The following is a 16,753-nucleotide window of genomic DNA, read 5'->3' on the forward strand; positions in this document are numbered from 1 at the left end:
GCTACAACTATCCAAAGCCGAAGAAGTTCCTGAAGATGTTGTGACCCAGGCCCAAATAGGTAGTAGGAAACTCAGTCAGTGTAAAAACAAACAAACTTTATTAAAACAGCTGAGAATTAATTCATTCTCAGCGTAGTCCAACTAAATTAAAGCAAATTCTCCCAACACAATTCCTCAGTCCTATCACCAACCTTGGTCCAATTAGGCAAACTGCCAGAGGCCTTTCTTGGCAAAAGTTCAGAAGATGTCGATACAAAACAAATGCAACAAGACAAAGCTATCAACGTTGTTTTCCGGCAAAGAGTCCAAACGCCGCCGCTGGTCTTTTAAGCCTTATGGGAGGGGCCAGTCATCTCTTGGCCTTTCTCCCGAGTCGTCCTCTTTGCTTGAGCTGCTCTTGCCTTCTGGCAGCTCTTCTCATGCATGCATTAGGGACAGGCTCCTCCTGTTCCTCTGCCTCACTACTGTCAGGCTCTGGAGTCCGCACATCACTCTCTGATGGCCCTGGCCCCACCTCTGCCTCTGACGCAAAGCCCTCATCCGGGCCTTCCTCAGCCTCCAGGACTTGCCCATGCTCTTCCTCAGCCTCATCGCTGTCCGACTCTGTTGCCAGCTCCACAGGCTTCTGGTGGACCACAACAGAAGGCCTCTTGACAGCGAAAAGGAGGCCGGGGGCAACACAGGCAAGTGAGGTGAATCAGTGGACGACATTCCCCACTCCCTCCAAAAATAAGACCTTGTGCATTTTTGGTGGCAAAAAAAATATAAGACACGGTCTTATTTTCGGGGAAACACAGTAGAGATGGTCAGGGCTGAGACACTATCTCAAATTACATTTCTGCCTTCGATTTAAATTGATGTTATCCAATTGCTGCCTTATTTGTGACTCTTCCTCCTGTTCCTCTAGGTTATATGGAATCTCTGAGTTTTTCCCACTCTTCCTTGCAGAATTCTTCCAGCGCAGAAACGTCCTTAGGTCCTCTTGTATGTGCTGCATGCTTAGAACTTCGCAAACCAAACTTTTAATAATAATAAAATCTGAGGACAGCGAAAGCCGTTCTAAAGAGATCTGTTTTTCTTTAAGTACTCGATGGTTGTTTTAGAGCTGTGTTTTGGATTGTTCTTTTGTTGAATAATCTTTTAAACTTCTGTTCATCACGCAGGGAATTCATTTATGCATACAGTTTTTGCTGTGCAACTCTATTTTCTGCATTAATTCCTCAGAGGTGGAATGAATTAACCCAACCTGGTTCTTCTACCAGCCAACTCATTCACCTGAATCCAATTCTGGGTTGCTTGTTTCTTCTTCCAAGCCAGTATGTCAGAATAAAGCTCACTGTGATTCTTTAGTATGAATGGGAAAGATAAAAAGAAATGGTATTCCTAATTGCATCCCTTCCTCCTTTTAAAAACAAAACTCTTTCTCCTGCATTATAGTGCCACAAGAGTGAAAAATGTGTTTTCAAAATTAACAATCAAGTCTCTGGGAGATGTGTGTGTGTGTGTGTGTGGTATGTGGTGTTGTGTAATATAGCCATTCAAAAGAAGAGAGGCACCCAGAAAGGAAACACTTAAAGGAAAAATGCCGCAAGTGATGAAAACGAATGAAATAATAAGCTAAAACAGCTACAGTGCCATAAAGCTACAATAATAAAAAAAAAGAACAAACAAGAAGATAAGTTGACTTAGATCTTGGTATAGTTTAAGTTAGCTAGTGATATAAATGGGAGAAAACATTGCTAACTTGGGATTCGGCTCTTAGGATAGATAAAAATTTCCAGGGGAGTTGCTATAAAACTTAATTTTGTTGACGGTATAATTGGATCCATTAAATATTGTCCATAGCTGATGATTGTATGTCTTCCAGATCAAAATCGTCACAAAGCAATGACAGCAATTATGCCATAGAGATGAACTGTGGTACTTTTGAAGGTGGATCATTGTAATAAATGCAACAAGACAAAGCTATCAATGTTGTTTTCCGGCAAAGAGTCCAAACGCCGCCGCTGGTCTTTTAAGCCTTATGGGAGGGGCCAATCATCTCTTGGCCTTTCTCCCGAGTCGTCCTCTTTGCTTGAGCTGCTCTTGCCTTCTGGCAGCTCTTCTCATGCGTGCATTAGGGACAGGCTCCTCCTGTTCCTCTGCCTCACTACTGTCAGCCTCTGGAGGCTCTGTAGTCTGCACATCATTCTTTGATGGCTCTGGCCCCACCTCTGCCTCTGACGCAGAGCCCTCATCCGGGCCTTCCTCAGCCTCCAGGACTTGCCCATGCTCTTCCTCAGCCTCATCGCTGTCCGACTCTGTTGCCAGCTCCGCAGGCTGCTGGTGGACCACAACAGAAGGCCTCTTGACAGCGAAAAGGAGGCCGGGGACAACACAGGCAAGTGAGGTGAATCAGTGGAGGACATTCCCCACTCCCCCAAAAAATAAGACCTTGTGCCTTTTTTGGTGGCAAAAAAAATATAAGACACGGTCTTATTTTCGGGGAAACACAGTAGAGATGGTCAGGGCTGAGACACTATCTCAAATTACATTTCTGCCTTCGATTTAAATTGATGTTATCCAATTGCTGCCTTATTTGTGACTCTTCCTCCTGTTCCTCTAGGTTATATGGAATCTCTGAGTTTTTCCCACTCTTCCTTGCAGAATTCTTCCAGCGCAGAAACGTCCTTAGGTCCTCTTGCATGTGCTGCATGTTTAGAACTTCGCAAACCAAACTTTTAATAATAATAAAATCTGAGGACAGCGAAAGCCGTTCTAAAGAGATCTGTTTTTCTTTAAGTACTCGATGGTTGTTTTAGAGCTGTGTTTTGGATTGTTCTTTTGTTGAATAATCTTTTAAACTTCTGTTCATCACGCAGGGAATTCATTCATGCATACAGTTTTGCTGTGCAACTCTATTTTCTGCATTAATTCCTCAGAGGTGGAATGAATTAACCCAACCTGGTTCTTCTACCAGCCAACTCATTCACCTGAATCCAATTCTGGGTTGCTTGTTTCTTCTTCCAAGCCAGTATGTCAGAATAAAGCTCACTGTGATTCTTTAGTATGAATGGGAAAGATAAAAAGAAATGGTATTCCTAATTGCATCCCTTCCTCCTTTTAAAAACAAAACTCTTTCTCCTGCATTATAGTGCCACAAGAGTGAAAAATGTGTTTTCAAAATTAACAATCAAATCTCTGGGAGATATTTGTGTGTGTGTGTGGTATGTGGTGTTGTGTAATATAGCCATTCAAAAGAAGAGGGGCACCCAGAAAGGAAACACTTAAAGGAATAATGCGCAAGTGATGAAAACGAATGAAATAATAAGCTGAAATAGCTACAGTGCCATAAAGCTACAATAATAAAAAAAGGAACAAACAAGAAGATAAGTTGACTTAGATCTTGGTATAGTTTAAGTTAGCTAGTGATATAAATGGGAGAAAACATTGCTAACTTGGGATTCGGCTCTTAGGATAGATAAAAATTTCCAGGGGAGTTGCTATAAAACTTAATTTTGTTGACGGTATAATTGGATCCATTAAATATTGTCCATAGCTGATGATTGTATGTCTTCCAGATCAAAATCGTCACAAAGCAATGACAGCAATTATGCCATAGAGATGAACTGTGGTACTTTTGAAGGTGGATCATTGTAATAAATGCAGCAGAAATTTCTATCAATGGCAGTTAGTTTAACTGCATTAGCTGCTGTTTTTAAATTATTATTATTATTATTGTTATTATTGTTGTTGTTGTTATTATTATTATTATTATTATCATCATCTTTATTCATTAAACATGAAACTCAATCAATTGAACATTCAAAAAGCCATCACAAATAGCATTGACTGGTGCTACTGGTTGATATGGGTTGCTGCCAGCGTCCTAGGTATCAACCAAGTACCTTCTTAAGATGTACGATGTTCCAAGTAGCGCAGTTTTTTGCTGTTCCGCTGGTGTTATTGCAGGAAGCTGCAATTTGTTGATGTATCTTATAAAATTCTTGGACATGGTACCAAGTGTTCGATGACAATGGGTATCACTGTTACATGTTTCATCCATAGCCGTGTAGTTTCGATGGCCAGGTCGTGATATTTCATGATTTTTTTTCCAGTTCTTTTTCTTCGACTCTGGCATCTCCTGGTAGTGCGATGTCAATAAATTGTACATTTCGGTTTTCGACAACTGTGATACCTGGTATGTTGTGTTCCAAGTAACGATCCGTCTGTATTTGGAAGTCCCACAAAATCTTCACCTTCTCATTTTCTATAACTTTTTCTACTTTATGCTTCCATGACTTTTTGGATACAGGTAAATCGTATTTTTTACATAATGACCAGTGGATTAATTTAGCAACTCGGTTGTGTCTAGCTTTGTAATCAGTTTGTGCAATTTTGCTGCATTCACATATTAAATGTGAAACAGTTTCAACTTTGTTGTTGCAAAGTCGGCAGTTTGGATTGTCGGTGGATTTTTGTATCTTTGCTTTCATGGCATTAGTTTTTAGTGCTTGTTCTTGAGCAGCGAATATTAAACCTTTCGTTTCTTTCTTGATGGTTCCCATCTTAAGCCATGCCCATGTCAAGTTGTCATCACATTTTCCTTCAATGTTTTTCAAGTGCTGTCTATGCAAAGCTTTGGTTTTCCATCTATTTAATCTGTCATCTAGCTGTTTTTCCTTATATTCTGTCTTTGTTTCTGTTGTTTTTATAATGTTCTCTGTTTTCACAGCCTGCAGCAATTTTTCTGTACTTTGGTTCACATGTTGTTGTTGTTGTTGTTGTTATCTTTATTCATTAAACATGAAACTCAGTCAACTGAACATTCAAAAAGGCATCACAAATACCATTGACTGGTGTAATGGTTGCTGCCAGCATCCTAGGTATCAACCAAGTACCTTCTTAAGATGTACGATGTTCCAAGTAGTGCCGTTTTTTGCCGTTCCAAAAAAATCGCAATTTGTTGATGTATCTTATAAAATTCTTGTACATAGTATCAAATGCCACAATGACAATGGGTATTTATTATTATTATTACTAATTATTATTATTATTTAGAAACTTATATATGCCAGTTCTTTAGCTGGTTTTGGCCTTCATATGCATTGAGATCTTCCAAGAACCTCGGATGCCATCATGTATTAGCAAAATATGTGTGTGGATTTGGCCTTTTGTAATTGACAGATGGAAATTTTATCAATGTACAGATTATTTAAGTGATGTCCAAGAGTTTTTGGTATGGCACCAGCAGTGAAATCCACTTACCTTTGCTACCAGTTTGGGAACGGGAGCATGCACACTCTACGTTCACACATGCCTCTTCTGTGCATGCAGAGATAGTAAAAAAACGGGATGTAATCACGTCCCGGCAGGTGGACGGAGCCTCCCGGCACTACCGGTTCGGCGAGCCGGATAGAACCGGAGGGATTTCACCTCTGTATGGCACCTAGAGTGCTGATAACCATTAGGATCACCACAGCCAGTTTATGCCATCATCTTTCAATCTTTCAATTTCTCAGCTCTTGATATTTTGGGATCTACCCCAAGTCTTTTATTCTACTATTTCCTGGTATGGCTGAATCAAATTATCCATACTTTCTCCTTCTCAACTACAGTTAAATCTGGCGGCCAATAACTTACCTGTTTATATTTGGAAATCCTACAATATTTTAACGTACTCATTCTTGACTACATTTTCAAGTCTTACGTTCCCATCAATTAAATTTAACTTAATTGACAGATGGAAATTTTATCAATGTACAGATTATTTAAGTGATGTCCAAGAGTTTTTGGTATGGCACCAGCAGTGAAATCCACTTACCTTTGCTACCAGTTTGGGAACGGGAGCATGCACACTCTACGTTCACACATGCCTCTTCTGTGCATGCAGAGATAGTAAAAAAACGGGATGTAATCACGTCCCGGCAGGTGGACGGAGCCTCCCGGCACTACCGGTTCGGCGAGCCGGATAGAACCGGAGGGATTTCACCTCTGTATGGCACCTAGAGTGCTGATAACCATTAGGATCACCACAGCCAGTTTATGCCATCATCTTTCAATCTTTCAATTTCTCAGCTCTTGATATTTTGGGATCTACCCCAAGTCTTTTATTCTACTATTTCCTGGTATGGCTGAATCAAATTATCCATACTTTCTCCTTCTCAACTACAGTTAAATCTGGCGGCCAATAACTTACCTGTTTATATTTGGAAATCCTACAATATTTTAACGTACTCATTCTTGACTACATTTTCAAGTCTTACGTTCCCATCAATTAAATTTAACTTAATTGACAGGAACGTGATATCTTTTACAGATTGAATCATTTTGGCGACTGTGTTACGTCATTGTTATAATCAGTTTGGGTGATCTTTTTGCACGAATTAATAAAATCAGGACCAGAACTGAAAAATCTACAAATAATCTGCTTTATTTCTCAGTTGCTTTATTTCTCAGTTTCATGCCAACTAGTGGTCATGTGGAACATGGCAACTCAGCTATGATAACCTTATATGAAGTCAAGCCTATAAAGAATATCCACAGTGGGCTGTTTTGGTATGATGTCAGCTCTTTGAGGTAGAACCAGGCTCAGAAATCAACTCCACAAGTGGCTAAAATTACTTTTACTGAGTGGCTATAATAACAGAATCTTGGAAGCTTGATTGTATTGTACCTCATCCTCGGGGTGACATGCTACTAGTTTGCTCCGGTTCGGGCGAACCGGTAGTGATAAAAACTACCAGTTTTGGGTAAACCGGTAATTTAAAAAAAAAGCGACCGTTTCCTCTGAACCAGTATGATGATCAGCTGTGCAGAGGGGTTTAGCTTTGCTAGAAAGCAGGAAATCCTGCTTTCTAGCAAAGCTAAATCACACGCAACAGCTGATTCTCTTCCCCCCACCAATTGTTCTACTTACCTTCCCAAGCCTCCTTTTCGTGCGCACTGCACATGCGCACACAGCACATGTTTGGCGCGCACTGCGCATGCGCAGCCAGCAAACCGGTAGCAACCGGTTCGGATTTCCCCACTGCTCATCCTCCTTCTAATGCTAGCTCAGCCAATTAGGAAGGTGCCTGTTTGACCCTCTTCAAAAATACTATCCGTTTTTTTATGTCTTGACTCCTCACTTTGGCAATGGATAGGCATCAATCTATCAAGGTCATCTTCCTTACTTTCTGCATGAGGCCAGGTGTGACTTCCAGCATGCTGGAGTGGGGGTTGGGGAAGCTCAACAGAATGAAAAGCCATTATGTGGCTTGAAGTTAAACTGTGAAAGCTATTTTATTGGAACTGCTACAAGCACGGGAGCCCAGCAGGTGCAGAAAGTCAAGATCCTGGCCAGAGAATTGCAATTGAACTTCTATCCAGCATTTTTAATGTGCCATCTTCTTAATTTTTATTTTTACCCTCCCTTATGGATGTTCTGAAAGAGACGCAGTGGCTCAGTGGCTAAGACACTGAGCTTGTTGATTGAAAGATCGGCAGTTCAGCGGTTCAAATCCGTAGTGCCGCGGAACGGGGTGAGCTCCCGTTACTTGTCCCAGCTTCTGCCAACCTAGCAGCTTGAAAGCAGGTAAAAAAATGCAAGTAGAAAAATAGGGACCACCTTTGGTGGGAAGGGAACAGCGTTCCGTGCACCTTTGGCGTTTAGTCATCCCGGTCACATGACCACGGAGACGTCTGCGGACAGCGCTGGCTCTTCGGCTTTGAAACAGAGATGAGCACCGCCCCCTAGAGTCGGGAACGACTAGCACATATGTGCGAGGGGAACCTTTACCTTTATCTTATGGATGTTCCTGTTTGCAAATAATGATACATTTAAAAGCTTGGGTAGCCTTGATCTGACAGATAATGTTTGACAGCAAGCTGAAATTTAAATTGATACATGACATTGTATTAGGAGCTCCCATCTATATGCAAGTTGGTTTTATTTTTTAAAGGCTGGGCCCTTTTTCTGCAATTATCTGGTTTCACACTCATTCTGCCATTCAACTCTTCTGAAAACATTCTTTTAATTGGGGGAGGGGGAGAGAATCAGAATTTCTCTTAATCTAAGCAAGTAAAAACATCCCGTTCCCCTTTCTCTGCTCTTGCAAACTTAAGACAAACTAAAATAGTAGATAGGAAACAATTTGATAAGATTACAAAACTAAATAAACCTGGATAGCATCAGTAAAACTAGAGGAGTGTTTATTTTTGTAGGCTAGTCTAGGAAATGATTGATGGCCGGTTAATGGATTTGGTAATGGGGAGGGCAGGCAAATAAACCATCTTCCTTAGCGATTGATTCCAGTTTCTTTCTCCCAAAAGAATGGATCTCGTGCTCTCCTTCTAATTTACAATTGCTGGCATTCCTGTGCGCTTTATGAATAGGATGTGGATAAAATGCCCCTTGGGGAGTTTTTTGAAGACCATATTTTGGGGCATCAAAAGGATGAGAGCATTCATAACTTTTGCAGCAACCTAGAATAGAATAGAATAGAATAGAATAGAATAGAGTAGAATAGAGTAGAATAGAGTAGAGTAGAGTAGAGTAGAGTAGAAGGGAAGGGAAGGGAAGGGAAGGGAAGGGAAGGGAAGGGAAGGGAAGAGAATTTTTTATTGGCCAAGTGTGATTGGACACACAAGGAATTTGTCTTGGTGCATATGCTCTCAGTGTACATAAAAGAAAATATACCTTCGTCAAGAATCATAAGGTACAACACTTAATGTTAGTCATAGGGTACAAATAAGCAATCAGGAAACAATATCAATATAAATTGTAAGGATACAAGCAACAAAGTTACAGTCATAAGTGGGAGGAGATGGGTGGTAGGAACAATGAGAAGATTAATAGTAGTGCAGATTTAGTAAATAGTTTGACAGTGTTGAGGGAATTGTTTAGCAGAGTGATGGTGTTAGGGGAAAAAACTGTTCTTGTGTCTAGTTGTTCTGGTGTGCAGTGCTCTATAGCGTCGTTTTGAGGGTAGGAGTTGAAACAGTTTATGCCCAGGATGCGAGGGGTCTGTAAATATTTTCACGGCCCTCTTCTTGATTCGTGCAGTATACAGGTCCTCAATGGAAGGCAGGTTGGTAGCAATTATTTTTTCTGCAGTTCTAATTATCCTCTGAAGACTTTGTCTTTCTTGCTGGGTTGCAGAACCGAACCAAACAGTTATAGAGGTGCAAATGACAGACTCAATAATTCCTCTGTAGAACTGAGTCTTTCTTCCCGAAGAATGGATCTCATGCTCTCCTTCTAATTTACAATTGCTGGCATTCCCAGGCACTTAATGGTTAGGATGTAGATAAAACGCCCCTTGGTGAGTTTTTTGAAGACCATATTTTGGAGCATCAAAAGGATGAGAGCATTAATAACTTTTGCAGCAACCTTAGAACGGAACGGAACAGAACAGAACAGAATTTTTTATTGGCCAAGTGTGATTGGACACACAAGGAATTTGTCTTGGTACATATGCTCTCAGTGTACATAAAAGAAAAGATACGTTCACCAAGAATCATAAGGTATAACACTTAATGATAGTCATAGGGTACAAATAAGCAATCAGGAAACAATCAATATCAATATAAAATGTAAGAATACAAGCAACAAAGTTACAGTCATACAGTCATAAATGGGAGGAAATGGGTGATGGGAACCATGAGAAGATTAATAGTAGTGCAGATTTAGTAAATAGTTCGACAGTGTTGAGGGAATTATTTGTTTAGCAGAGTGACAGGAAAAAACTGTTCTTGTGTCTAGTTGTTCTGGTGTGCAGTGCTCTATAGCATCGTTTTGAGGGTAGGAGTTGAAACAGTTTATGTCCAGGATGCGAGGGGTCTATAAATATTTTCATAGCCCTCTTTTTGACTTGTGCAGTATACAGGTCCTCAATGGAAGGCAGGTTGGTAGTCATTGTTTTTTCTGCAGTTCTAATGATCCTCTGAAGTCCGTGTCTGTCTTGTTAGGTTGCAGAACCAAACCAGACAGTTATAGAGGTGCAGATGACAGACTCAATAATTCCTCTGTAAAACTGGATCAGCAGCTCCTTGAGCCACCAGTGGAGTAGAGGGAGGGTGTGAGCACAGCTCTCTGAAGCACTGTCTGTGAGAACCATAATGTGCCATTTTTTGTGAAGCAAGAAAACTGCCCTTTCTGGAACACATTTGTCCCTCTCTGATTCTATTTGAATTTGAATTTGTGGGAGAATAATGGCCTCTTTCTTTTTCCCCAGGGCACCAATGCCTCCGCTCTGGAAAAAGACATTGGGCCAGAGCAATTTCCACTTAATGAACACTACTTTGGACTGGTCAACGTAAGTATTATCACTCCATTCTGCCTTCCCTAACATGGCACCCTGCAGATAATTAGGTATCAGCCCCTCACTTCCTTAGTAGAAATCCTTTAGCCAAGCCAGCTGAGCAGGGGTGAAATCCAGCAGGTTCTGACAGGTTCTGGAGAACCGGTAGCGGAAATTTTGAGTAGTTCCCAGAACCGGCAAATACCACCTCTGGCTGGCCCCAGAGTGGGGTGGGAATGGAGATTTTGCAGTATCCTTCCCCCAGGAGTGGGGTGGGAATGGAGATTTTGCAGTATCCTTCCCCCAGGAGCGGGATGGGAATGGAGATTAAGCAGTATCCTTCCCACAGGAGCTGGGTAGGAATGGAGATTTTGCAGCATGGAGTGGGGTGGGAATGGAGATTTTGCAGTATCCTCCCAGGAGTGGGGTGGGAATGGAGATTTTGCAGTATCCTCCCAGGAGTGGGGTGGGAATGGAGATTTTGCAGCATGGAGTGGGGTGGGAATGGAGATTTTGCAGTATCCTCCCAGGAGTGGGGTGGGAATGGAGATTTTGTAGTATCCTTCCCCCAGGAGTGGGGTGGGAATGGAGATTTTGCAGTATCTTTTCCCTGCCATGCCCACCAAGCCACCCCTATCAAGCCACGCCCACAGAACCGGTAGTAAAAAAAAAATTGGATTTCACTACTGCAGCTGAGGGTAGTAGACAGCATAACTGAAAGAACCTGGGCTGGGGAACATTGACATTTGAGAGAGTATCTTTTCATGAAAAGCGTAAATTTGCAGGTATGGGCGACAGCCTGAAAGTTAAAGAATCTTTTACGAAGTTGTAAAGGGGTTTTGACTAAATGTGGCTCAGTGCAATTACGATAGTGGACATAGATGTGTATGGAAGCTGGGCTTTCTTGTTTTTCTTTGAAGACATCTCGCTTCTCATCCAAGAAGCTTCTTCAACTCTGACTGGATGGTGGGGAATGGAAGGAAATTTCTTTCGCACTGCTCGAGATAAACCTCCAAGTGGCCTCCACCACTCTCTAATAGAATGCAAATGACCAGCTGTCTGCAAGGAGTATAAATCCTTCCATTCCCCACCATCCAGTCAGAGCTGAAGAAGCTTCTTGGATGAGAAGAGAACTGTCTTCAAAAGGAAAAACAAGATTGTCCTCTTGAAAAAAAAGCACCTTTGGGACAACCATGACCTGGATGACTGAGAATCCCCATAGACGTACTGTACTTAATGTGAAGGTCTGAAAGGACACCAAAGTCATTTACCGATTCATTAAGAACCCCTTTGAATCAAAATGGAGAGCAACTGAATTGCCATTTGATTGCCAAATCAAACTTACCCGTATTTTTCGGAGTATAAGACTCTCTGTACTATAAGACGCACCTAACTTTTTGGGGGGAGGAAAACAAGAAAAAAATATCTGCCTCTGCCTCCCAGCAATTTGCCTCTTTGCAGCAAACAGTCTGTTTCAGTTTCAGCACCTCCTGATTAGCACCAGAAAAAAAAATCTGCCTCCCAGCAATTTGCCTCCTTGCAGCAAACAGCAGAAGTCAAAAATGGGGTGCGCAGAGGCAGCAATAGGCAATGGCAATCCCTGCAGCCTGAAACAGCTGATGGCTGGGAGGCCGATCCAGCTGACAATCAGCTGCTGTGCTCAAGCTGAAACTGAAACGGGCTGTTTGCTGCAAGGAGGCAAATTGTTGGGAGGCAGAGGCCAAAGGGTGAGGGCCGGCGGGTGGGCGAGGCTACATTCGGTGTATAAGACGCACCTAAATTTTCACCCTCTTTTGGGAGGGGAAGTGTGTCTTTTACTCTGGAAAATACGGTAATGGCCATTTAATCCCAAATCAGATGGCAATTGAGACACTTGTAATCTCAATTAATTCACTGATTGGTTGCTTGAGTAATGATTAGGAATGGTAGGAGAATAAAGAGCAAGTTGGATTAAGAAGCAGATTGTTCTGTCCCCCTCAACCACAACCCGAAAAACACGCGAGCTGACTATATTTGCCAGCAATTTATTGCTACTACAGATATCAGTTCTGGCAACGAACCTGCGATTGCCTGCCAAGTCCTCCTATCTCTTCAGTGCAACTGCCGTCCGTTGTTGGAGCAACCTAGAGTTCAGAAATAAACAGAAATCCAAAAGCCAATTCCTTAGTCTCGCAATAAAGCAGCCAAAGTTTCCAAAAGTCAGTTTTTGTCCGTCATGAAGCCCAATGGCAGCTCCACCCACTTTTATACCCTATGGGGTGTGGCTCCGTGACTCAGCACGCTCCTTTGCTGCGCAGGTTTCCCTCGGCGTCGCTGCCTTGCATCTAGCCAAGATTGATCCTCCTTAGCTGGCTCTTGGGGCGTGGCCAGGGAGAAGGAGGGGTCGGGGGAAAGAGGCCCTGTCAGCTCCTCCTCCTCCACCTGGCCTGCCTCTGGAACCTGGAGCGGAGCCAGAGAGGAAGGTCCTGCAGAGGGAAGCCCTGTTTGCTCTTCCCCCTCACTCTCTGAATCACTCTCTGTCAGGAGGCCAGGTTCAGGGCCTGCAGACACAACACAGATGTTGCATTAGCTGGGTTTTTTTTTTCATCCGTTGCTTATCTCTATGCTTGTTTGCAGTTTGGCAACACGTGTTACTGTAATTCCGTCCTGCAAGCTCTGTACTTCTGCCGGCCATTTCGGGAAAATGTGCTGGCATATAAGGCCCAGCAGAAAAAAAAAGAAAACCTCCTGACGTGTCTAGCAGATCTTTTCCACAGCATTGCTACACAGAAGAAAAAAGTTGGGGTGATTCCTCCCAAAAAATTCATCTCAAGGCTACGGAAGGAGAATGGTATGTGTAGATCCAAGCTATTCAAGCCGATGGTGAATGGACCTACCCCGATTACTTTTTCAGGGGGCAGTCTGATATATGTCATATAGTTTACCTATACCATATGTACTGTATTTTTTGGAGTATAAGACGCACCTTTTTCCCCCAAAAAAGAGGGTGAAAATCTGGGTGTGTCTTATACTCTGAATGTAGCCCCGCCCGACGGAGGTTTCAGAGGCTGAAAAAAGCCTCCAAAACGGAGGTTTCAGAGGCTGAAAAAAGCCTCCAAAACGGACGTTTCAGAAAAAAAGCCTCCAAAAAAAAAGCTTCAGAAAAAAAGCCTCCGAAACGAAGCTTCAGAAAAAAAAGCCTCTGAAACGGATGCTTCAGAGGCTGAAAAAGAAAGCAAGGCACAGAGCTCACAACCAACGAACCTGTTGCTAAAATTCACCTCTGGGAAAAGCTGATTGGGGGTATTCTGAGAGGCCAATCCAGCTGCCATTCAGCTTTTTTCTTATTTTCCTCCCCAAAAACTAAGGTGCATCTTATACTCTGGTGCGTCTTATAGTCCAAAAAATACAGTATTTTGCCCCCAACAATCTAGGTCCTCATTTTAACCACCTCGGAAGGATGGAAGGCTGAGTCAACCTTGAGCCTGGTGAGATTTGAACTGCCAAATTGCAGAGCAGCCGGCAGTCAGCAGAAATAGCCTGCAGTACTGCACTGTAACCACTGTGCTGCCACTGCTCAATAAGGTGGCTTAAGACATTTCTTTCTTCTGGGATGAAAAATGTCCTTCATCCAGGAATTGCTTCACTCAAGGGACTACCTGGAATGATCATGAGATCTCAAGGAATCCTGTCCAGGATCCATGGTCAGCCACGAAGCGACAGCTGTTAGGATCCTCATGTTTGCTAACCATTCTGACTGCCAATGCCCGTCACAGACAGAGGAACTAGCCCTAGGATTATAAATTAAAGCCTGGGGACTAAAGAGATAAATAGGTATAGTTTTGGGCATCTGGTTTTTCTTAATTTGATGTTTTATAATTCTTTTCTTTCTGTACTGGTTTCATTTGTTGTTAGCAGGCCAGAATTGTTTGCACTACAGAATGGACGGCTCTAGCCGTCTTTTACATAAAATAAATAAAGATAACATCCTTTTCTTTTCTTTTCTTTTTTAAATAGATCTTTTTGACAACTACATGCAGCAGGATGCTCACGAATTTTTGAATTACTTGCTGAACACGGTGGCCGACATTCTGCAAGAGGAGAAAAAGCAGGAAAAACAAAACGGCAAACTGAAAAATGGAAACATGAACGAAGCAGAAGAGAACAACAAACAGGAGCTCACCTGGGTGCACGAGATTTTTCAAGGAACCTTGACCAATGAAACGAGATGTTTGAACTGTGAAACTGTAAGCATTGGCAGGATTGAAACAAGAATTACCTGTAAACAGCTGGATAACCCTTGCATAGTCAAAGAAATCTCTACATTTATAAAGTCATTGAAATGATGGTCTTAGGTGGTAAAGACAATGTTTATTTATTAAGTGTGTGTTTGGGGCCATTTATCTGTCCCCGTTTATTGTGAAAATTATTTTTTAAAGGGACTGCCAATCTCTCAGTCTAGCTTCTTTATATATGCAAAGAGCAAAGTGCATAATTTTAATATACAAATTTCTATGAAAAAAGCAGGCACGGGTACATAATTTAAATATGCAAACCTGTACAAAGAGCACATGTACATACATTTCATATGCAAACACCGGCAGGAATTTCTGGACTTAGGACCGCAACCAAAACTAGAATTTTGGTTGTTGAGTGAAGTCATTGTTATGTGAGACACTCATGTGACCACTTTGCTCAATGACTCAGTTGCCCTTATTAAACAATTATATGGGTCGTTAAGGGGAAATGCATGGGTGCCTCAGGGTGATGGAGGCCAGGACCTACTCAGTCGATCACATTCTCCAATCGCCATCCGTCCCATCTCGAGACAGCACTCGGATCACTCCTTCTCCAGATGCAGGATCGGCCTGACCTTGATTGACAGGAAGAATGCTATGATGTCTAAAGACAACCCCTCTACTAAATTCGCCCCCTCCTACTTTCCCACACATGAGAAGGTGGCAGCATGGAAGCTTCCGGCCTAATATGGCTTCCAAAACTGACATAAATCTCATTTAAACTCCCTGATTCTTCTGATTTCTCTGGTGCTTGACAATCGCCTCCTTTCAGTATGTCAGGTGCAGAATTAAGTTAGAATTATTTGTCTTCCCGCGAGAATTGGACTGAATATAATAGTAGCAGGTGTGAAACTTTAATGCATTAATGAATTAATTTCTTGACATTCCCTAGACCAGTTTTTCTTAAACTGGGAGCTGATTTCGACATACCCCCAGGGGTAATTGAGCAATCTGTGATTGCTGGTTTGTGGATCAAAGATCCAGTTTGGGACTTGTGCTTCTGTAAACGACAGAGTCTGGATGTTATTTGGTGGGGGGGAGAAGAAATTAGAGATAGTCCTCGGATTACAACCATAATTGAGGCTGGAATTACAGTTGTATGTCATGCCAGTAGGTAAACAGGTAACACTGCAGTCATTAACTGAACCCATTAGCTATAATGGGCATATTTTTGCTGGCAAACAAAAGTATATGCCCATTTCTGGCTAAAAAAAATAACATAAATCAGAATCATGGGACTGCGGGATACTGGAATCACCACAAATGTAGACTGGTTATCGAATGACCAAAATGTAACCACATGACTCGGGGAAGAGGCGGGGGGGGGAGGGAATCAGCCATCAGAAATTCAAATCCAGGTCAGAATCAGCCCTGGTAATTTTGGATGGTTGCTAAGCAACAGGCCATAAGCTGAGGAATACTCGTATTGGAGACTGGGAAAAGAGTTAATTGGGTCAAATGGTTTAAAACCTGCCCTAGACTTTGGGGTGTGTTTTAAATTTACTTTTTTTTTTTTATCCTTATGGATATCTTTCAGATTTTTCAGATTTGTCCTTTATTTTTTCCCAAGAAAAATGGTCACGGTAGCTAGATGTGAACGTCTATGGATGATGATGATAATCGTTGTCATCTTTATCCCACCTTTTTTAAAATAGAACAAGGTGGCAAACATTCTTAATATTTCCTCTTCGTATTTTCCCCACAGAAACAATGCTGAGAGGTGGGTTAGGTTGAGAGAGAATGACCCAAAAGTTACCCAGACAGTTTTCACAACTAACGATAAAAATATAAAATAAAATTCTGCCTTAGAGTTTTGTCGAATACACAATCATAGCTACAAAATCCAAACCATGATTAGACGTTAGCCCTGCATTGGACCACAAATGCCTGAGCAGCGGGTTGGATTGGAAGACCTCCCAGGTCTCTTTCAACTCTGTTATTCTATTCTAAATGCAAATCTGTGATTGTAGAAATTCATTTGGCAATAATTTGGATTGGGGAAATTGGCTGCCTCAGTGTTTCTCTAAGATCCAGGGAGGCCTTCCTGGTGTATTGACAGGATGAAAATAGGGTAAATTAAAATGTTGCAATGCTTTAAAATGCTATTAAATCTTGTTTTTTTATGGCAGGTTAGCAGCAAAGATGAAGATTTTCTTGATCTCTCTGTTGATGTAGAACAGAACACATCCATAACTCACTGTTTAAGGTAAATGC

At 41.9% G+C, this 16,753-nt stretch overlaps 1 protein-coding gene across 2 annotated transcripts in view; it reads left to right on the plus strand.

Annotated features, from left to right (window-relative positions):
* Positions 1–16,753, plus strand: part of USP46 (ubiquitin specific peptidase 46) — a 48,557-nt gene that overhangs the window by 9,367 nt on the left and 22,437 nt on the right. The window contains exons 2-5 of one of the 2 annotated variants that reach the window (XM_058192607.1): positions 10,197–10,277; positions 12,879–13,092; positions 14,259–14,488; positions 16,669–16,745. In XM_058192607.1, coding sequence (XP_058048590.1) covers positions 10,197–10,277; positions 12,879–13,092; positions 14,259–14,488; positions 16,669–16,745 — 602 coding nt within the window. The remainder of the gene's footprint in view (positions 1–10,196; positions 10,278–12,878; positions 13,093–14,258; positions 14,489–16,668; positions 16,746–16,753) is intronic. The other variant, XM_058192608.1, reaches the window with a different exon arrangement.

Source organism: Ahaetulla prasina, chromosome 8 (genome assembly GCF_028640845.1).
Source record: "Ahaetulla prasina isolate Xishuangbanna chromosome 8, ASM2864084v1, whole genome shotgun sequence".
NCBI lineage: Eukaryota > Metazoa > Chordata > Lepidosauria > Squamata > Colubridae > Ahaetulla > Ahaetulla prasina.